The sequence below is a fragment of the Pteropus vampyrus genome, unplaced genomic scaffold (assembly GCF_000151845.1).
Source record: "Pteropus vampyrus isolate Shadow unplaced genomic scaffold, Pvam_2.0 Scaffold4, whole genome shotgun sequence".
Taxonomy (NCBI): domain Eukaryota; kingdom Metazoa; phylum Chordata; class Mammalia; order Chiroptera; family Pteropodidae; genus Pteropus; species Pteropus vampyrus.
Window position 1 is genome coordinate 19,363,199 of NW_011888785.1, and position 23,238 is coordinate 19,386,436.

Sequence of the window (23,238 nt, forward strand, 5' to 3'; positions counted from 1 at the left end):
CAAAGAGCATACGACGTGCTTAGTGGGAGATCAGATGGGAAATGCATTCAGCGGCACTGCCAGAACTACTTCTGTACTGTGCCAATGCGGTAGATGCTGTGTATTCTAAAACATGTCATGTTATTTAAAAAATGTATTTAATATGATGTGAGTTGAAATAAAGATTTCTCAAACCATTTTCATATCAGTATTTTAGGTGTTTAAGTAATATACATTTACCACATTTGTTGAAACAAAAGTCCATGTAAAATTTATCAAGTAACTTTTCGTCAAGGATTAAATAAGACTCCAGATTCATGGTACAAAATGTTTAATATACGTGCAACAAGTATACATCAAGGCAACAAAATACACGTGGAAATATTAGCATGTAATTCAGCATTCTATTTTGGGGAGGGTCAGTGAACAGTAAACACCACCTAAAACTAAAGGTTGAGACATAAGTTGTTTCCTCATGCACACATTAACAAACTACCTCTGTAACTACTGTGAAAGGAACTGTGGAAACCTGAATTCACATTAGCAGATTAACTTTATACCAAGAGCTCCAAGAAAGGAGGAAAAGTCATGATCCTCAGATGTCATGTTTAAATCTGCATTTAGCAGCATGTTAAGATGCACAACTTACTGTATACATTAGATAAACCTGAAAAAGTTTATCAATTATGGAATCTTGAAATAACTGTTATAAAAATGTATGGAAAAATTTTAAGTGATTTTTTAAAATTATTAAAGGATAATGTCAAGTTGAGAGTTAACCACGAATGATAAAGCATTTAAACATTCTGATAGTTCTTAGGAAAGCAGCAATAGTGCTTAAGGCTAGCCTAAAAGTTTTGAAGTTCCCCTCAACTAATTTCTCATTACCGCCTCCCAAGGTTTCCATTGTCCATATACCTTCGCTTTATCTCCCGTGCTGAGTAAAAACTGCTTTGGATACCTCACTCACAATGTGGTATACAGAATTAAGATAGTAAAGGTACCATTTCAAGAATATTTGCATTTCTACAAGTAAAGCCTTAAGCTAAAAGAATAAAGCTCTGAGTAAGTTTTGGTACATCTAAGATAACTTATTTTAAGGGCTTCCAGGCCTCCTTTGTCCATGAAATGACACTGTTTGAACTGCCTTACAAATGAGACTAGCCTTGTTACTGTTACCTTAAATTCCAAATGATGAGAATTAAGTTCTAAAGATTGCAGAGAACCACCACACTCCTACATTTCTGATACAAAGAATGAATGTGATAAGTTCACCACTTCTTGCCTCCTCTCAATAAAAACTGCATTAGGAGGAACATTCTTCCTATAGGTCAAAGCTACTAAGTTTGAATGTAATGTTTTATTAATAAAAACAGCACACGAAGTCTCCAATAAATATTGTAGCCTCTTAATGTAAACAATGTATAAAACTTCTTTGGCACAACTGATCATGTTTTCCTCATATTACTTACTATAGAAAATATACTTAATACATTTTCTCTTTCAATATGGTGGAATTTTTAGGGACGAAATGTATAGTTCCAGAAACATTTAAATATGGTTCATAGCTTTTTTAAAAAAGAAAACATTTTTAACCCGTAGAAGTGCAGAGATTTTTAACATTAACATGAGATTATGACATGATTAATGACAAGCTATAAAACATACATGATACAATTCATTGTTGCACACATGAGAGAAAAAATAGCACTGTATGCCAGACATTAAGTATGGTGATTACCCTACTGATCTTAATTTAAAAGCTTCTCAAATACTTAACTGATCTTGACATCTTTCCTGATCAAACTTTTTTTAACATCTGTTCTACATTTTTTAATGTTTCCAATTTTATGGCATATTTGATCATATTTTTAAATTGGTAAACCTTTTAAGAAAATTTTGAGAAAACAAGATATTTATTCATTTTACTTAAATGGCCTGAAATACTGTAAAATACTTTCCCTATGACCCTAACAAATTTAGTAACTGCCTAAAGGCCCATTCCTATAAAATTTATAAAATGTTAAGGGAGATGTTGATACCAAATGATAATTGTTAAAGAACAACTGAATCGGCCACTGTGAAACTGCAGATGAGGACAGTCAGGACATTCTCATGTTAAAAACAAGGCTTTTAAACATTAGAACCTAGAAAGAAATTAATAAAAAGTGAAATTGGCAAGTCATTTTTAGAAATTTTAATCACTGCAGAAAAGAGTGAAAGAAAATAAGTCTCTGGAATAAACCTTGAACTATGTCTCTGGCAATTATGATATATTTAAACATTTGAAAATCAGGTGAATAAATAAATATGTACAATTTGCAATGGATTATTGATTTAGAGGATCTTTGAAAGTTTTTTTTTTTAAGCCTATTTTAAACTTCCTCAGTGACAAATATAATTTTAAAATGAAAAGTGGCAGGATCATTTTTTTTTTCACTCAAAATTTTACTTGGAGTGGACTGAACTCTCTAATGTAAGCAATAAAATTCCAGACATGTGCCAGAACAATATAAAACTCCGAAGGTTCTCCCAGCAGTCAAACTTATATAAATAGAACATTTGCAACATAAAATTTTTTGGCTTTTACATAAAAATGTTCAGGATGGAGTTAGGCCTGGACTTGTCATCTCTGTTGTAGGACTTGCAAGATAGTCATTAGATTTTAGGCTTGTTAAAGATTTGTAACTTGCCACTGATGTTAGAGACCCACAGAGACCGAGTAATGAGGGAGTATCTTCTTTACCTGAAAATTAGGATAAAATAACATTTAATTTACTTTGAACAATGATACCAATAAGAAGCTAAAAACTTCCTATTTTACCTAATATTGCATATTCTTGAATATTGTCATGTTAACAGTTACTAATACATATATACATATACGTAAACACATGTAAAATAATGGATTAAAAAATAAGTATATTAAAATCTGAGTTAATATTTTCAAAGCAATTAATTGACATGGGAGGAAGAACTTGTCAAAATTAACAAAACTTTCTAGCCCAGATGACTGGGAGAGTGATAGTTCCTAGCAGAAACAAATTAGCCATCAGGAGCAGAAAATGGGTTTTGTTTAATAGCAAGAAAGGTCAGTTTTATTTTAAGTGTATTGATATGGAATCTAAACTCCACAAGTCTTGAGATGGTGCTGCTACAAATGTTATTGTGAGAAGTCAATGGGCTTCCTCTATGTGCAAGGCATTGTGATAAAAGATAATTTTTAAAACCACTTCTTGTCTATAGGGAATTTAATATATGGTGGAAACATATACAAACAAAATTATAATAAAATGCAGTTAGTGTAGTGAGAACTGTAAGTCAAGGGCATTATGGAGGCCTAGAGGGGAAGTATCCAAACCGAATCAGAAGGTATGGGTTAGGGGCAATTAGAGAAGTTTCAAGGGAGAAAATGACCACCGAACTGAATCCAGTGGGCATGCATACCCAAGGAGGCAGGAACCAGCAGAGGCTCTGCAGAGGACCAACATGGACAGAGGCACAGAGGGGAGAATTACCACCCAAGGTTCAGGGAGCTACAAGCAAGAAATGAGACTAGAGGGATGGATAAAGACCACAGAAGACTTTAGAGTTCATGTTAAAGAGCCTGAAAATTGTAACCATTATAAGTTTGTAGTGTGACCTGAAATCAAGTCTTCTGAATTCAGAGACTATATTCTTGGTCATACTCATAGTAGGGAGCCACTGAGGCCTTTTTCATAAGGGGATTGCATGGTTAATTTGTATTTTAAGTACTTGAGGGCTCTGTGAAGCATGATTTTGAGGGAAATAAAGTAGTGCTTGGTGAAGGCAAAATGTTAGGTGAGAAGAGCCATGAATGACTCAATAGATTTTGAGAACTGGTAAGTGAGTGGCAAGATAACCAACTCTAAGAAAGAAAAGTTTGGAGTGGGAAGGAAAGTGTCAGTGAGGAACCAGAGAGGCAATAAATATGTATCCTAATTTTAAGGAATGCCTAAAAAGATTCTTCAGCCACTATCAAACCCATAAATATAAGGAAAATTATATTAAGCTGTTGTGCAAGGACTTTTTTGTGATCTATGGTCAAGAAAAGGGATGGTCATCATTTTGTGCAATAAAATTTTAAACTATTAGAACCAATGTGTGTTGAAGTTGTAGCTGGCCAAGAGGCAGTTGTGACATAGTTGTTTTTGCCTGTACATGCATGAACTTGATCACATGTGTTCACATAGGTATCATTGAGTTGCCTGTTTATATGCTGCTTAAAATGCTTTCAAAAACAGTACAAGATAATTTGCCCTTAAAAATAATAGTTGTTTGTTCATAGAAAAGCATGAGAAAAGCAGGATGTAAATTTCATATCACTGAAACAAATATTAACAAGAAATACTGCAGTTCATACCTATAAAACAAAACAAAGTGCTTGAGAACAAATTCATAAAAAAGGGGAAAACCCTGCAAGTAGATGAGGCTTGATGACATCTGCAAAGGATTGCTTATCACTTGCCAAGCACTTAACTGAAGGCAGAAGAAAGTCCTCAGAATAGATCAAGTAAATTTTGAAGCAACAAGCAATTGGTGTGACTGATTCATGCATGCATCATGCAGGATTTCTGTTAAGAGGTCAAACATCAATTTGTTACAGAACTGTTGCCTTTGATGAGAAGCTGTTAAACTTGCAAAACCATTTGATTTAACGATGAAAATGAAACTATAAAGTAGGCAAATAGGAAAATATCTGTGTAAAAATGTGCAGGGTATTTGTTGGTAATTTGAAAGAAATCCCTACAACAGTGGAGTATTGTTTTAGGAAATGGTTCACTGTTGGCAGAGGGTGATATTGTGAGGAAAGGCATAGTCACTGACAATTTTGAGTCACAAAAATGACTCAGAAAATATAGACTGAAGATGAAGTTCTTGACGATTCACTTTTATTTTCCGTATTATAGGGAAGTAAAATTTTAAAATCTATGCATAACGTCTAAAGTAATTAACAATTATAAAAATAAGAAAACAACTCATTTATAATAGCATCTGAAAGAATAAAATACTCAGGAATATAACCAAAGTGCAAGAGTTACACACTGACAACCACAGAGTAACTGCTATATTTCCCCAATTGATCCCAACAGATTCAGTATAATCCTCTTCAAAATTTTAATTCCCTGGTTTTTTTTTTTTTTTTTTTTTTAAGAAATGACAAGCTGATTATAAAATTCATATGGAAATGCAAAGGACCTTAAATAGCCAAAACGATCTTGGAAAAGAACAAAGTTGTAAGACTCACACATCCTGACTTCAAAACTTAATTACAAAGCTACAGCAATCAAGACAGTGTGGTACTAGAGTAAAGATAATGTGGCATTGGCAGAGACATATAGACCAACAAAACAGTATTAAGAATCCAAAAATAAACCCACATATGTAATATATTTCAACAAGAGTTCTAGGACCACTCAATGGGGGAAAAGAAGTCTTTTCAACAAATCGTCCAGAATCAGCTGAATATCCACATGCCAAAGAATGAAATTGTACACTTAGCTCACACCATAAACAAAATACAAAAAATTAACTCCAAATAGATCAAAGACCTAAAAGATCTAAAACTATAACCTCTTGAAACAGGTGTAAATCTGCATGACTTTGGATTAGGCAATGATTTCTTAGATGTGACAACAAAAACAAAAGAAAAACTAGATAAACAGGACTTCATAAAAATTGAAAACTGAATCAACACTGGCAAGAAAGCGAAAAGAAAAATCCCTCAAAATACTTGCAAATCATAGATAAGGTTCTACTATCTAGAATATACATGTACATAAAGAACTATTACAACTCAACCATAAGAAGACAATGACATTTTTAAATGGTCAAAGGATTTGAGCGACATTTCTCTGAAGATGATATACAAATGGCCAATAAACACATGAAAAGATGCTCAACATTATTACTCATTAGGGCAGTGCAAATCAAAACCATGAAGTTCCACTTCAGACCCACTAGGATGGCTATAATAAAAGAATAACAAATATTCGTGAGGGTATGGAGAAACTGCAACCTACATTGGTGGTGGGATTGTAAAATGGTAGTCACTTTGAAAAACATTTTGGCAGTTCCTCAGATGGTTGAACATGATCTAACCAATTCCATTTCTAGTTATATCCCCAAGAGAAGTAAAACTGTGTGTTCGCATAAGAATTTGTACATGAATGTTCATAGCAGCATTATTAATAGCACAAAAGTAGAAACAATCTAAGCAACTAATGAATGGCTAAATCAATTGCGGTATATCCAAACAGTGGGATATTATTTGGGCATAAAAGGGAATGAAGCACTTATATATGCTGTAACGTGGGTGAACTGTGAAAACATCAAGCCAGACAAAAAGGGCTACATATTGTATGATTTCATTATATGAATGTCTAGAATAGACAAATCCAAAAAGACAAAGTAGATTAGTAGTTACCAAGGGATGGGGTGGGGAGGAATTGGGGTTGACTGCTAATAAGTACAGGGCTTCTTTACTGGGTGATAGCAATGTTCTGGAATTAAGTAGTAGTGATTGTCATAATTATGTCATGTACCACACATGAATATTTCAGTCAGCAACAGGCTGCATGTACACCGGTGGTCTCATAAGATTATAATGAAGCTGAAAAAAACAATTCCTACAGCCTATTGATGTCATAGCTGTCATATCTCTTAGCACAAAGCATTACTTGTGTAGTGATGCTGGTGTAAACCTGAGCTGTCAGTTCTATAAAAGTATATGGCACATACAATTATGTTCAATACATGGAACTCAATGATAATAAACAGCAGTGTTACTGGCTTATGTATTTACTTTTCATTGTTATAAAGTATACTCTTTCTAGTTATAAGAACAGCTGTAAAACAGTAGGCTGTGTTACTCTGGCAGCAGCCTCATATATCTCATGTTTACTGTGTCTCTTGATTGTATCATTTTCTCTTGTGCTTGATTTAATCTGTTTTGGTTTTTAACATGCTGCACAGGCTTGTAGCCTAGAAGCAACGGGCTGTACCATGTAGCTTAGGTGTGTTGTAGGCTGCACCATCTAGGTTTGTGTAAGTGCACTCAATGATGCTCACTCGATGAAACTGCCTAACGACACTATCTCAGAGCGTATCCCCATTGTTAAGCAGTGCAAGACTATATACTAAACACCATTAAATTGCACACTTTAAAATGGTGAATTTTATGTTATGTGAATTACAGTTTGTTGGGTTTTTAAAAAATCTGTATAAGTCTATTTGAGCCAAACTGATGACATATGCTAGGAAGCAACATCTCAAATGTTCTTAAAACAAGTTATTTTTATTTTTAAATTAGATTTATTGGGGTGACATTCGTTAATAAAATCATGTAGATTTCAGGTGTACAATTCAGTAGTATGTCATTTGTATATTGCATTGTGCGTTCACCACCCAAAGTTAAATTTTCTCCTGTCACCATATATTTGACCCCTTTTACCCTTATTTACCTCGCCGCTCTTCCCTCTAGGAAGCACTAAACTGTTGTCCATGTCCATAAATCTCTGTTATGTTCATTTGCTGCTTTCAGTTTTATATCCCACATTAAGTGAAATCATATAGCTTTCAACTTTTTCTGTGATTTATTTCACTTAGGTCTATAAGAGCTCTTAAAATAAATATGAAAAATGCTAAGAGATATGGAAATGCATTATAGTTTAATTGTTGGCATTTTCTTTTTCTTTTTCTGTGGTACATAAAATAATGGTGTATCCTAAGACCCAAGGCATGTTAGATTTGATGAAATACGGTAGCTACTAGTAGTTACTAGCGTAGTACCTGTCATATGAGAGGTTTAATAAGTGCTCCTTGAAAAAAATGACAGGTTCTCACCCTTTTCTATCAACAATTATGGTGCTGTAATAAGTAGCTTGAATTTTATTATGATTGTCATTGAGAGCCATTGCAGAATTTTAAGTAGGGGTATAATACTTTCTGGTTTATGTTTTCAAAGATTGGTGATTGCTGTATGGAAAATGGACTATGAGGGGGCAAGAATGAGAGATGAAAGCCAATGAAAAAGCTGTGGCAGTAGTCCGTTCGTTCAACAGGCTTGCTCCAGGTGGCATAAACTAGGGTTACAGTAATGGAGATGATGATACATCAATGTATATAGCACATGTTGTATGAAGGCACTGACAGAACTTGCTAATAAACTGATAGGCAGTTGTAAGGGTAAAAAGTAGAATCTACGATAATGCCTATGGTGGTGCCATTTATTGCAATGGAGAAGACAAGGAAGAAATTGGAGGCATAGAAGAATGCAGGGTCCCCTGAGGTAAGAAACTGCCTCTCCCCAGCTCACACAGAGCGGCAGATGTAGAACTGGGCAGAAGGAGAGAGAAAAGATGTGAGCACCATATAGTACAAACACTAGTCCAATCCAAAGGGCTAGAGTCACAGCTCTGACCTATGCTGGGGGCGGGAAAGAAAAGAACTTGGAACCAACTAAGCTACTGAAGTTTAAAAATGAATAGCTTGAGTCTTGAAAACTGAAATGCGATCATTGAAAGTGGCTTGGAAAGTTATGGAATTGGACCAAGATACTGTTCAGGAAGGTACAACTCAAGGGGAAACGTGGTTGATAGAGCACAGCTGAAAGCGGTAAATAGGAAAAAGAAAACTCTTAGGTTTATTCCTCAAGTTTTTCTGAATACTCAATAGCAAGGTACCAAAAGTAACTCAAGAAGAGGAAGTGGTCAATTGGATCAAAAGCTGCTGAGGTGTTTAATAGAGAAGCTGGAGAACTGACTTTAGCAATCAATATGGCAGTGGTTAAATTGCTTTGATACATATCAATCATTTCATTAAACAGTAGAGACACAAAATCCATATTGGAGTGAGATGAAAGGAGTACAGGAAGTGAGGAAATAAAAAATTAGGCAGTCTTTCAAGGTTTGCCACAAACACAAGAAAAAAACAAGAACAGGCCATTTTTAATAATGGCAACTTCATCCTTAGCATGCTTCACAGAAATATCACTATTATTCTTCAGCAATCCTCAGCAACCAAAGTATAATAGTGCAGGAAAAAGTAATTTTCAAATAGAATTTTTTTCCTTACCTTCACTGATTGAATTTAATGTGTCTTGTTTTCCATCTCCTTGTGACTGACCTGGATCCAGTGAAGTCTGAGAAAGGCTAACTTCAGCTGATAACTGGTCAAGACTTTGATAACTTTTTCTGTAAAACAAGGGTATAATACTACTTGAATTTCTTCTCACACACAAAAAATAATTTCTAGAGATACTCTTTTCTGGTTTTCTTCAATTTATTGAGTATCTGATTAATTTCTCCCCAATTTTTCCTCTAAACTTTATCAAGGCTGCAATAGGATCTCCATTATACTTTACCTCAACCCTTTTAAATCTCTGTTTAATCCACTGAAAATGGAAAAGAAAACAATTTTTCAAACAACTTTAAATCCTTACACCAATTTCTGAGTATCCAGCTGGTTAGGAAATAGGGAATTCTGGTTATTAGTTGTCAAAAGAGCAGAAAAATCTACAGATTATACTTAACGCAGAATCAAAATTGACATTATCATAATCTAGTGTCTCCTAAGCACTTAAGAATTCATCAATGCCTTGATATTTTACAAGTGGTTATTATAACAAATTATTATAAATTCCTATAATTTAGAAACTTAAAAAAAGTGCTGTGTAATAAAATACCTCTTTTGTGTTAATATGCCATTAAAATAATTAACCTCTTTCCCTCATCTATTTGCAGTTGTGAACCCATTTTCAGGAAAATCTGTTATAAATGGAAAGTTAATGAAAGTTTATTATTAAACTGTCCTTATTTTTTTCTGTCAGGATAAAACCAACTAAAAAGACATATGCAACTTTGGTGTTACTGACATTTCAAGTAAGAGAACAGAATTCATTGTTATTTCCAAATACAAATGACCCAGGAAAACAAATATGATTCTTAGGTTCAACATTTATTTCCCGAGGGAGTCAAACCCTATCTAATTTCTTAGCAATGTCATATATTCTATTATAATGTTATAGGAAAGCATATATAATTGAAATCTATTACACAGCTATTCTTTATGCTTACTTGCAAGAGCAGACTTATAAATTTATCAAATGTATATATATATTAAGTATGGGGGATATATACAATGGGTATCTTTTTTCCTCTAAGAAATGAGGTGATAGAATAACTACTAGCTTATAGTGCAAGCAGTGTTCTCACTTTATAACATGATGACTTTTCAAATGTTGAGAGCATAAAATTTCTTACATTTTTAAGTAACAGGAAGTTCTACTCTAGGAAATTTTCGATAATTATAATAACATGTACATGAGCTGCACAACATGTAATTAAAAATGATAATATACAGCACTTAACAAATGCTAGGCACTATTCTACATATTTTATATATATTTATTTAATCCTCACAACTACCCTAAGAAGTCGGAATTATTACTAACCCTACTTTATAGCAGAGGAAACTGGAGCACAAAGAGATTAAATTTGAACAAAGAGATTAAATTTGAGCCTGGCTCTAATTCTGGACCCTTAACTACTATGCTATCTCCTCTCTAGTATAGGAAGATTTGGATTCCTATTTTATTAGAAAATATTCTTAAAGAACAGCCTTGCTTGCTGAGATAGACCATGTAAATTATACTACAGTATTTAATCAAATCACTGCAAATTTCACTTGATTTCCATTAAAATGTTAATTTACTTATCTATAGAAGAAATCAGGAACACAAGAATTAAGGGAAATTATAAAGTATTTTCCAAATTCTACCTAATAGGTAGAAGGCATGGAATGGTTTAAAGTGAGTTTCTGACACTAACTTTTCATCATAGGAAACTTGTTAATATTGCTTTAAAAATCATACATAGAAGTATTTGCAAACAAAAAGATAACAAACAAAAAACACTTAGAATTCCTTGGAATATTGTAAGGACCGAGAGCTTGACGGCACACATTTATAGTAATCTCAGGGACTCTCACGCTCTTGAGGAAGGAAAGCTTGTTAACACAGCCTCTGATAACAGCAACACAAAATGAGCTTTCTGCGTGCCATACTGACATTCCTTTTAGAATATCACACTTCCAAATTCAAAATGATTCTGGGACCTGTCTACACTTTAATTTGTCACTTTTAGTGAACAATTCTTGAGACTATAGGCTTTACTTAACCAAATGCCAATGCATACAGAAATAGAATTTGGTAGACAACACTGCTCTGCAGCAATGATATAAGTTCCACATCTAAATTAAGCACCTTACTCATAAGATGGTAAGAGCAGTGCTGTACGGTATCTTCCTTTCATGAAACTGACTATAGACCCACTATCTGGGTGAAATCTAGTTCAGCTGCTTTCACTAATGACAAAGATGGGTTGGGTTTCTACATTCTTACCTGATTTCCAATGCAATTGGAAACTCCATATGACAAATACGTTGTCATGGAGTAATACTGTCTCTGGGAGTTCTGTCTTTAAAAGGTCAGTGGCTAAATCCGAACTTAGAATTCTAGACTCATTAACATCACACTGTAAGATTTAAATGTAACCCACCAGACACAGACCAATTAACAATCGATCACTATTTCTCAGAGAAACTTTCAAAATGGTAATAGTTTAATCAAAATAAGAACCCACGATAGTAAGTCATGTACTATGACTACATAAAAGTTTATAGTTTAATCTATGCCATACATTGTTAAATATAATTTAAACTTGCAGGAATTATACGTCATGGGCATTTGGGACATAATAAAATCCACTGCATTCAATATATATTTAAACATTTAAAAAATCACTCAAATACAAATTTCAGTATACAGAATTGAGTACAAAATAAAGGCAAACTAAAAGGAAAGTGAGAAATAGGGCTGAATTCACATATTAGTCAATTTTTCTACAATCTCACACTTTATAGCAGTGATCAGAAGTAATGATATGGATAATCTACATCACTTATTTGCCCAATAGATGTATTGAGGTCAGTAATAATTTACGTTATCTGGTAGTCATTGGACAGCAGAGAGTGTGATGCACAGGAAACATTATCCACGTGCATGAAATAAAAACAAATACATGAACAATGTATATATACTCAGAGGCAAATAAATGTGCATGAAAACAGAGTTGTACTATTCTTTTTATTCTTGGTTTGATTTTCATGTTTAAGGAACGAAATAAGCAGATAGCAGAATGTGATAGCAGAGTGTCTATATACTCTACTAAAATCAATGTAAAGATGCAAAGGAGCCTGAAAGAGAAGGATATATATGTGAATCGGGTCAATATGAAATTTACAAACTGTAAAATATTTCTGCAGCCTCAGTGCTTTAGGCAGTCTTCCTCCAAACATACTAGAAAGACACATATGGAAAGGACAACCTCTAATACATCTAAATTGATTAACCCTCAGAAGTCATTAAGAAAAATTAGCCTAAAGAGATCATGAAGGGCATCTAAAAGCTCATAATCCTCAATAATTTTGTACATAATAGTGAAATTGGGAAACAATGATAAACTTGGAAGACTGAAAGAGCTAAAGTAGAAAATATAAATATGATGACAATAAAACTGATCTTGTGGGGTGGGAATGAGTAGGTTAGACAAAAATCTAACAAGATTATATGACCTGTAGCTAATAAGATCATGTGACCTAGACTTTACATATAAAGAAACATATTAAAACAGAACTTATTGGAAAAATAAAGTATTTGTGTGTTAAAGGAATGTACTTCATATACTTATTTATTGAGTTTTTACAGTATGCCAATAATGCTATAATGCTTAAAATTTTTAATATGATATTCCTATGTTTGAAATAAAAGATATAAAATCCAGCATAACTAATCTTGCCAGGGCTAAATAATCAAGAAATAAACTGGAAATTTTTTAAGTTTCATAAACAGTATAGTAAATAGAAAAATTTAAGATATTCAGTTATGAAAGGTGTCCTTGAGTAGGTGACAACATAGCTAAGTTATCCAATGGCTCATTTTAAGAAATAGATGAAAAGATAAAAGAAAATATGGTATATGTATACAATGGAATATTATTCAGCCATAAAAAGAATATCTTGCCATTTGTGATAACATAGACAGACCTCGAGGGTATTAATTAAACTAAGTGAAATAAGTCAGACAGAGGAAGGCAAATACCATACTATTTCAATTAAATCTGGAATCTAAAAAACAAACAAACAAAAAAAACAGAAAAATTCATAGATACAGAGAACCTTTAGATGGTTGCCCGACGAGAAGAGGGTTGGAGGGTTGGGTGGAAAAGGTGAGGCGATTAAGTACAAAGTGGCAGTTACAAAATAGTCACAGGGATATAAAGTACAGCATAGGGAATACAGTAATGTTGTAATAACTATATATGGTCCCAGATGGGTACTAAACATAGTGGGGGGATCACTTCGTAACTTATGTTAAAATGTCTAACCACTATGTTGTACACCTGAAACTAATTTTGAATGTCAACTGTAAATGAAAAATATTTATTTTTAAAATGTCAACAAATCCAAAAAATTCATTAAATCCAACAGGATGCTCTTTCTTCTCAAAGCTAACTGGGCAAATGAAGTTACAGAGCTCCTAAAGAAATAACTCTATGTAAAAATAAATAACTATAGACATCCCAAATTCTTAGGAAGAAATTATAATTATAATAAAAATATGATGATTCATTATAGGGTCAGTTTCTTTCTCTAAAAACAAGAGAGCTAATGTTCTTTATTAAAGTTGTTTTGGTTACCTCTTCCATAATTTGTAGGCTTTCAATAAATGTATATTGAACTTAAGATATTAGTCAAACAAAGAAGAATTAGTGATCAGGTTAGTTCAAGAGCTTTGGCTTAGATCATAAATTTGAGGAGTGCAAAATTAGATCCTGATGAAAAGCTATGATTTGTTTCACACATGATTTATAAAGCACTACTCTGTTCTAAAAATCCAAAGTCTCTATTTTTACATGAAAAAGTTGTAATTATTTATTCAGAACAATTGGGGACTCGCTGGTCATTATAATTTTGCATAAGGTTTTACAAACTCTTAAGAAAGTAGAGCTTGGGATGTTGTGTTAGTATATATTCTCCAAACATGAAAGACACAAGTTTATATGACAGTATAAATAAGAAAGATTATATAGAGTATAAATAAATAAAAGATTTATTGGGAAATTATTAAGTGCCAGACAATTTATTACTCCATATGACCCTTACAATTATTTTAAAATAGGCATTATCCCCAGTATTGCATATGCAGAAACAAAAGGTAAGAAGAGAAAGTGTTGCTTAGTGTTACACAACAAGTAAGTAGCAGAGATTATTTATAAGTCATGACTTAAACTCTAGGTCCAGTGATCTCTCTATCACACACCCTCGCTGCACACTTAGGGATATAAGTTTGTTTAGGGATATCAGTTTGGCAGTAAGACCATCTAAAAGCAATACCACCATCTGAGGTCAGATCAGATTAAGGGACGATGCTGGGAGGGAAAGGGTGTTCCTTCTTAAACTAATAGAGGAACTGTGTCACATATAAAATCTGGATCCATGCTAAACAGATGAACAGTTTCACTGCTTTCTTTTCTGAGACTTCAAATACTTTTGTTGCCACTATAATATTTTATAAAAACCAGTCACTTATTATTACATGCAAAAGTAAACTACAAATAAATTATCCACTTAGATTCCTCATTGATTTCTGAAGAGGTAGCTCTGTAGGTAGGTTGGGTATACACATGTCTTTTGACAAAAATATTTTACCTCTCACTAAAGTGATAACATAGATACGGCAATAAAAAGACATAGTTACTAGACTTTTAACTTGTCAAGATTTAAAGTTGTAATATTTTGCAGTTAAAAAAACAGGAACATCTCATATGTTATATGTAGACAAGATAAGTGTACCAAGTATTGCTATATGTTTTTTCAGTCATGAATTAGATATACAAATATATGAATATTCTTCCATTATAGTCTTCCATTAATTAAATATGCTACTGAAAGATAAAATTATATATCAGTATAAAAAATATATATTCTAGTTATACATAACTTTTACATGGGTATAAAAGAAAAAATTATTTTCATGGATTAGTTCCGATCTATGAAAGACTCAGTCAACACCTTGAATCATACTAAGCAGCATGGTTTAGTAGATGTTGAAGCGAGTTCTGATTTATTCTGTAAATCATCTGCTCACATTTTCCTACTTATCTCTAACAATCAATGAAGCAAAAATATAAATAAATAAGCAATTAAGCCCCTAGCAAGAAATTTAACAAAAGGTCAAATTTGAGTTCTATGTTTGATAAATGAAAAAATCACAGAGTAAAAGCATGTGGAAATTGTGTCTGTGCTAAAACATTCCTTGTAGAAATGTATGGCTATCAATTACCAGTGAAAGGCACTCTAAGAAGCACAGAAAGAAGTGTGTAGCTCTACCGGTGAAATTTAAAAACAAGGGCTCTAAAAGAAGAGCAGAGAAAGAAAAAGAGGGGAGAAAAAAAAGAAGAGAGAAAAAGAGGAAAGAGAGAAAAGAGAGAGGGAAGGGAAGAAAGAGAACATAAGGGGTTGGAGGGAGAGCAGGGAAAATAATCAGAAAATTAGCTAAAGACAGATAGGAATATAAAGATTTTGAAAAAAAAATTATCAAGATGGAAAAGTAGCTAAAAGCCAAAAGAAGGTAATACAATTTACAAGTTCCAAAATGAAGATTACCTAAAGGCAGACAGCCTAAGATTTTGCAGCTCTCTCAACATTGAGAAACGATTAAATGACATAGTTCTGAATGCTGGGACTAAGAAACGTGAAAGGGATCTTCGGGTCCATAGGTGAAATGATTATATCGTCTATAAACCAAAAATTAGGTTTACTGAAAATTAACAGAACTCTTTCAGACCCACCAAGAACATTTAAATATGTTCTATCTTTTCATGAGATGAAATTTTGTGTTTTCTAACTATCAGGAAAATTAATCCTAAGGCAAATGCAAACACCAAAGCTAGAATTCAGAAATAGACAGCTCATCAAATAGGCATTCATGGACTTAACTGAAGGACTGGCTGAAGATTAATTGAAGGAGAAGCAGGTACCTGGTACAATACTGCATAGTAATTTTTCAGATGTTTTACTTCCCCAGGGTGCCTTGGCTTCAAAATAGTAACATATCACTGCCTTAATCTAAACTTACCAAGCCAAAGTAGTCTTAAGTCCTTTTGCTCTAAGCTAATAATGAATTCAGAAAGAATAACTGAGAACCAAAGTGGATAGTCATATGTTTTGGTACAACTAAATTTGTAATTAGTTGGAAAAAAAAGTATTACACTTACTCATACCACTGTTTATTGTGTTTTCGGTAAAGCAACGTATCCAAGGCAACAGCTTTGACATCCAGAGCTCCTGGGGAAGGCCACTGGTTGGTGAGGTGGGCAGTTAACTCTTGTCTTGATCTTAAATCATTATTCTTTAGCACAGTCCTGTGAATATTAAGATGGTGAGTGCTTTTGTCTTCATTGTTCTGCAATGGCAGAGGAACCTAATGGTATCAATTCAGGCCCCCAAAATTCATCTTTGTAAATGGTATGTTAACAGACTGTGAACAAAACTACAAAAAGGCTAGTTGGGACTATGACTTGTTTCCTGTCAAAATGTTTCTCCTTCTTTCTCTGCTAGCTACAACAAATCTCTTGTGAATTCAGACTTCCTGTCTTTTACACAGAGATACTACTGAAAGACGAAAGGACTCAAGCTGCATTTTACATCTTAACTAAAAAACAATGGTGATATCTTAAAGCTTTCAGTTATCAGATGCTAGTTAAAATATGAAGGAAAATAAAAATCTCATGTGTGTGATTTCCTAGATTCAAACTTCACCAATCAATAAAAGTAATTTAACTCAGTAAAAAAGTTAAAATGAATTAAAAATAAACTAATACAGAAAAATATAAAATAAAAAATCCGTGAGGTTTCTGTAATTGTTTTTGATAGAGGTGACTACTAATATATCTTCATGAAAATAATTACGTCAATCAAAACTGCACTGAACAATATAATCCACTGGAAATATTTCAACTACAGAATAAAGCCATTATAACAATTCATGGTTTCCTTTCATTTTTGTAGAACTCTTATTTGTTAATAAGAACTTGCAAAAGATAGCTTTTTGCCAAATTTCAACTTCACAAACGAACTGATCATTGTCACAATACCAATTCGACATTTGAACTGGTGGTTAAAGATAAAAGTATAATTCTATTTGCAAAGGTCTTATTCTACCTCTAAAAGACCTTAAAATGCTACATAGGCAACAGGAGTCTATGATGTTAGTGGACCAATGTTTCTGAGCCGTCAGCTCAGAAGCAGGAACATGTGTCTGCCACTATTAAGAGACAATAGTCCCGTTGTGGGTGGCAGAGTCAACTGTGTGCTTAGCAAGACAATCCTGCACTAGAGGAAATCAACCTGCACACATCTCTGGCTGGGAACATGATTCTAATGGAATAACCCCATTTAATATATCTCTAATGGGCTACATATGAATATTTCTGATTTTACCGGGTTATCTGCATGCATTTATAAATATTTGTTCCTCTGTGTCCACAAGAAATATCTGATGTAAACGCTAGCTTCTCTCTCAGAACGAAATACAAGTGAAACAGGCAGAAGTTATGAGAATGTATCTCATTAACATAGTCTTTTAGAGTAGGTCGAATGATTTCATTTCACTGGAAAAGAACTGAAAAAATTTTAAAGGACTATCAAGATACTTTAACATTGCTTTTAATGAAAACAGTAAAGAGTTATTAGGAAAAAATTAAGATTGACAGAAAAACTGTGTAAAGCAGAAATGGAGATTACTGGTCAGAGAATCTATTATAATAAAGTACCATTATTTTGGGTTCTCTTACTAGATTTTACACATATTACCCCTCTCTAGGGTCTCCAGTGAATGTCACTGGAAAACTCCACTCCAATGTCATAACTGGCTTATAGGAAATACTGAGAGCAGAATGTGAGCAAGACAAATATGTATCTGTGTGGAAATGACATTGGTAGAACTCAGTTAATGACAAGTACTTGAACAACCTCCAATTTAGAATATATTCTTTCTAGAAAGTAAAAAGTTTTACACTATATAAACTGGAAACAGCAACTGAGGTTTCATAAAAGGTTTTATACATCCTTTGCCCATGAAGAATTTTTGCCTAAAGACAAATTAAGGTATCGTCTTTCGACCTTTATGTTTAGAAATCATAATGATATTGTTTTCTGTGGTTAGCTGCATGGTCCTCTGAAACAGGAGGTAAGAGATTTCAGTGTATTGACTAGGCACAGTTTCCATCCATGCCACATCTGTTTTCCACCTTTTATGAGGAATGTAGAGACAGTAAAATCCTGGCACTTGCCATGTCACTATGAAAAGGAAAAGTTCCTGGAGGACCCCTGCGTAGGGCTCTTCCTTTTACCTCTCCACTACAATAGGAGGCAGGCATGTGAATTAAGTGAGGTTGAAAATCCCATTCCTGAATGTTGAATCTTGGCTAGAGTCTATCTCAAGTAATAGAAAAAACAGTTTAGTCATTCTGGCCATGGAGTCCTGACCAAAAATACCAGCAGAGACATTCTTAAAGTTCCTACTTTCCAGTGCTCTGAAGTAGCTCAGCTTCTCCCTTTCCAGGCCTACTATTTCAGTCTTTCTATCCATTTCCTGAGTGCTGATATCAATCTAACGAATTCCCTTGGTGCATAAGAGTTGGTTATGGCTGTGGTTGCCTGAAATCAAAGAATCCTATTACTTACCTTAGAACAAAATATACCAGTTAACTTCAAGACCTACTCAAAAGTAATCCAATTCATGTTAATATGAAGAATGAGGATATTTTTCTCATTTGGCCAAGCTCAAAAATAGGTTCATCTTAAATTATTCAATAATTACTGTTATTTCATAGTGCAAAATCAGTGGCAATTAATGGTAAAGGATGTGGTAATTAGCATCTCACTTTAATTAAAATTCTAATCAATGCTAACGTTACTGAACTCATCTATAAACTGAATCAATCTATATGAGATAGAGTCTATGTGTCACTTATATTTATAATACAAGTCAATTTAACATTCTCGCTTTTTAAGGTAATACTTCTACAGAAAGATACACTAAAGGAAATTTATTTAATTTACTAAGAAAGTAGCAATAATATATTTATCACAGCTAATTTTAAGAACTTTCCTGTGGTTTCTACCTCTAAATTGCTAGATAGTCAGCTAATGTCTTTTCAGATTTTCAATAAGAATTATTCAGGAATTTGGCCATTAAAAAAGACAACCATGATTCAATCTTTTATTCTCCCAGTTTTACTGAGGTAAAACTGACAACTTAAAATTGTATACATTTAAAGTATACAACTTGATGATTTGATATACGTATACAATGTGAAATAATCACCACACTCAAGCTAATTAACATATCCATTACCTCTTATAGATGTTTTTGTTTTTATTTTGGTGAAGAGAACACTTAAGATCTACCTCTTAGAAAATTTCAAGTATACAATATTGTTAACTATAGTCATGTTGTACATTAGATCTCCAGAACTTATTCATTTTGCATTACCAAAATTTTGTACCCCTTGACCAACATATCTCCTTCCCCTCATTCTATGCTTCTATAGCCCACATATAAGTGAGATCAACACAGTGTCTTTCTCCGTTTGTTCATTTCACTTAGTATAATGTCTTCCAGGTTTATCCATGTTGAAAAATGGCAGAATTTCCTTCTTTTTAAAGGTGAATAATCCATTATGGTGTGTGAACATGTATCTAGGCACACGGTTTTTATACATATATAAAATGTGATAGATGTATCACATTTTTATCCATCTGTCGATGGACACTGAAGTTGCTTCCACTTCTTGGCTACTGTAAATAATGCTGACATTAATATGAGAGTGAGGATATCTCTTTGACATCTTGATTTCATTTCCTTGGATAAATACTCAGAAGTGGGATTGCTAGGTCATAAAATAGTTCTATTTTTAATATTTTGAGGAACCTCCATACTGTTTTCCAAAGTAGCTGTACTAATTTACATTTCCATCAACAGTGTACAAGCATTCCCTTTTGACATATTCTCATCAACATTTGTCATCTATTGTCTTTTGATAACAGACATCCTAACAGGTATGAGGTAATATTTTATTATGATTATGATTTGCATTTCCCTGATAATTAGTGAAGTTGAGCATCTTCACGTACCAGTTGGTTATTTTATGTCTTTTTTGGAGAAATCTCTGTTCAAGTTTGTCCATTTTTTAATTAGGTTATTTTTTTGCTTTTGAGAGTTCCTTATGTATTTTGGATATTAACTCCTTATCCGAAAGATAGCAAGTATTTTTCCCATTCTGGAGGTTGCCTTTTCACTTGTTAACTGATGCTGTGCTGTGCAGAATCTTTTTTTCAGTTTGATACAATCCCATTTTTAAAATTTTTGCTCTTGTTGTCTGTGTTTTTGGTATCATATCCAAAAAACTAATGCCCAGAGCAATGTCAAGAAGCTATTTCTTGATTTTTTTTTCATCTTCTGAGCTACTGGTATCTATTTATTATTTATTAAAATTTATTTAATTTTTTATGGTGACATCGGTTAACAAAATCCAGTAAGTTTCAGCTGCACACTTTAACAGTAAGGCATATATATGTATATATATGTGTATATATACGTATATATACACACATACATATATATGCATATATATGTGTATGCATATATATACATATATATGCATATATATATATATGTTTACACTATGTGTTCACCTCTCATAGATTTCTTTCTATCACCACATATTTGACCCCTCTGACATTTTTTTAATAGTTTTATAGTTACAGGTCTTATGTTTATGTCTTTAATCTACTTTCAGTTGATTTTTGTACAACTTATAAGGGTCCAATTTCATTCTTCTATACATGGGTATCCAGCTTTCCCAGCTCCATTTATTGAAGAGAGTATATCTCCATGTGTGCTCTTGGTACCCTTGTCAAAGATCAGTTGGCCGTAGATGCGTGGATTTATATTTGGGCTCTCTATTCTGTTCCAGTGGTCTATATGTCTGTTTTAATGCCAGGACCATACATTTTTGATTGCTGTAAATTTATAATATATTTTGAAATCAAGACATGTGATGCCACCCACTTTGTTCTTCTCAAAATTGCTTTGGCTATTCAGGGTCTTTTGTAGTTCCATATGAATTTTGGGATTGTTTTTTTCTATTTCTGTGAAAAATGCCATTGGGATTTTGACAGTGATTGCACTGAATCTGAATATCACTCTGGGTAATATGGACATTTTAACAATTTTAAGTTTTCCGATCCATGAACATAGGCGGCCTTTCCATTTATCTATGTCTTTTTAAATTTCTTTCATTAATGTGTAATGTATTTAAATTTTCAATGTACAAATCTTTCACCTCTGTGGTTAAGTTTATTCTTAAGTATTTTATTCTTGTTGTTATTGTGAATGGAATTGGCTTTTTAAAATTTCTTTTTCAGATAGTTCACCATTTTATATAGAAATATGGTTGATTTTTGTATGCTGATTTTGTATCTTGCAACTTTGCTGAATTTGTTATTAGTTCTAACAGTTTTTTTGTTGTCTTTGTTTTAAATATTTAAGTGATCTGATGTTGGATGTGTATATACTTATATTCGTTATACCTTCCTATTGAATTGACCCTTTGATCATTATGTAATGACCTTCAACTCTAGGACAGTTTTCAACTTGGTCTATTTTGTCTGATGTAAGTATAGCTGTCGTGCTTCCTTCTGGATGAAATTCCTTTTTTCCATTCCTTCATTTATAGTCTATGTGTATCTTTAAATCTTAGGTGAGTCTCTTGTTGACAGCATATCGATGGATCCTATTTTTAAAATCCATTCAGTCACTCTGCACCTTTTGATTGGTGAGTTTGATTGGTGAGTCCATTTATATTTAAAGCAATTGTTGATGAGTATAGATTTAATATTGCCATTTTGTTAATTGTTTTTTTTGTGTGTGTTTACAGTAGTTTTGTCCCTTTTTCTCTCGCTGCATTCCTTTGTTACTTGATGATTTTTTGTAGTGATTTGTTTTGATCCTTTTTATCTTTTGTGTTTCTATTACAGGTTTGTTCTTTGTGGTTAGCTTGAGTCTTGAATAAAAAATCTTGTAGTTATAACTTCCTATTTTAAGTTGGTAACTTCAACTGCATACTTAAAACACTACATTTGAAACACTTTGAGAGTGCTTTATTATTTTGTCAGTACTTACCCCCAATTTAAGTTTTAATCTAAACTTTTTAATTAAATCTACAAAATATTTCACAGATAGCATTTTCATAAAAATTGAAAATTAATATCAAGTAATATATTAGGTGGGCAGTGAAATATACACTTAAAATATGTGAAGAAACCACCTAAAAATATCTATAATTACATTTTTTCATGATAAACATCCTCAAAAGAGGGAGTCCAGAAAGTACAACTTAAATTCTCCTCTTATTATATTCTACCATTCCCAATAATTGGCTTCTAGATCCTTGAAGGATCTTTGCCTTGCTTTTTGTAAAAAGTTCTTTTACTTGAAAAATAAAAATATCTCATTTGAAAGTATTGTTTTTATATGTATCTTTTACATGTTGAAATATATATCAGTATTAATTTTTCAGTGGATTATTTCATGAGTTCTTTGAACATACCCTTAATTGTCTCACCTGAGCATATCTTTGATGGATGGATGTAAATTCAAAACACTGTGGATATATAAACACAAAACCTCTCTATGAAATATGGAGTCCAGCTGTCCTGTGAAATAGTTTCAAACAAAACAGCATAGTTTTCAGTTAAGGTTCAAAGAGCTGTTTTATTTTTCAAAGGAAAAATAATTTTTATTAAACCCTCCTTGGCATGACAGAAACATTCAATGACTATAATTTATTCCGTGGACACTACTAGCTAAAGCCTGAAAAATTCATATACCTTATAAATACATAATTTGCACTATATATAAGAACGAAATTTTCCAACAACACTTTATTTTTCCTAGGTTTATAATTATTCTTTATATGATTATTGCTAGCTTATCTTAACTAAGTACAGTACAACACAGCACAATAAGACTCTGGGTTGATCATAAACACCAAAGATTTCACTGTGAATCCTTTATGTCTATTTAGAAGGAAATATGTTTCTCAGTATTTT

General features: G+C 32.9%; 1 protein-coding gene across 3 annotated transcripts in view; it reads right to left on the minus strand.

Annotated features, from left to right (window-relative positions):
* Positions 1-268: 268 nt before the first annotated feature.
* The window catches only part of RUNDC3B (RUN domain containing 3B), a 131,426-nt gene continuing 108,456 nt past the window's right edge, over positions 269-23,238 (minus strand). For 2 of the 3 annotated variants that reach the window (XM_011364110.2, XM_023533405.1), the window contains 3 exons: positions 16,338-16,484; positions 9,076-9,194; positions 269-2,725 (listed from right to left, as the gene is read on the minus strand). In XM_011364110.2, coding sequence (XP_011362412.1) covers positions 2,580-2,725; positions 9,076-9,194; positions 16,338-16,484 — 412 coding nt within the window. In that variant the 3' untranslated portion in view covers positions 269-2,579. The remainder of the gene's footprint in view (positions 2,726-9,075; positions 9,195-16,337; positions 16,485-23,238) is intronic. The other variant, XM_011364123.2, reaches the window with a different exon arrangement.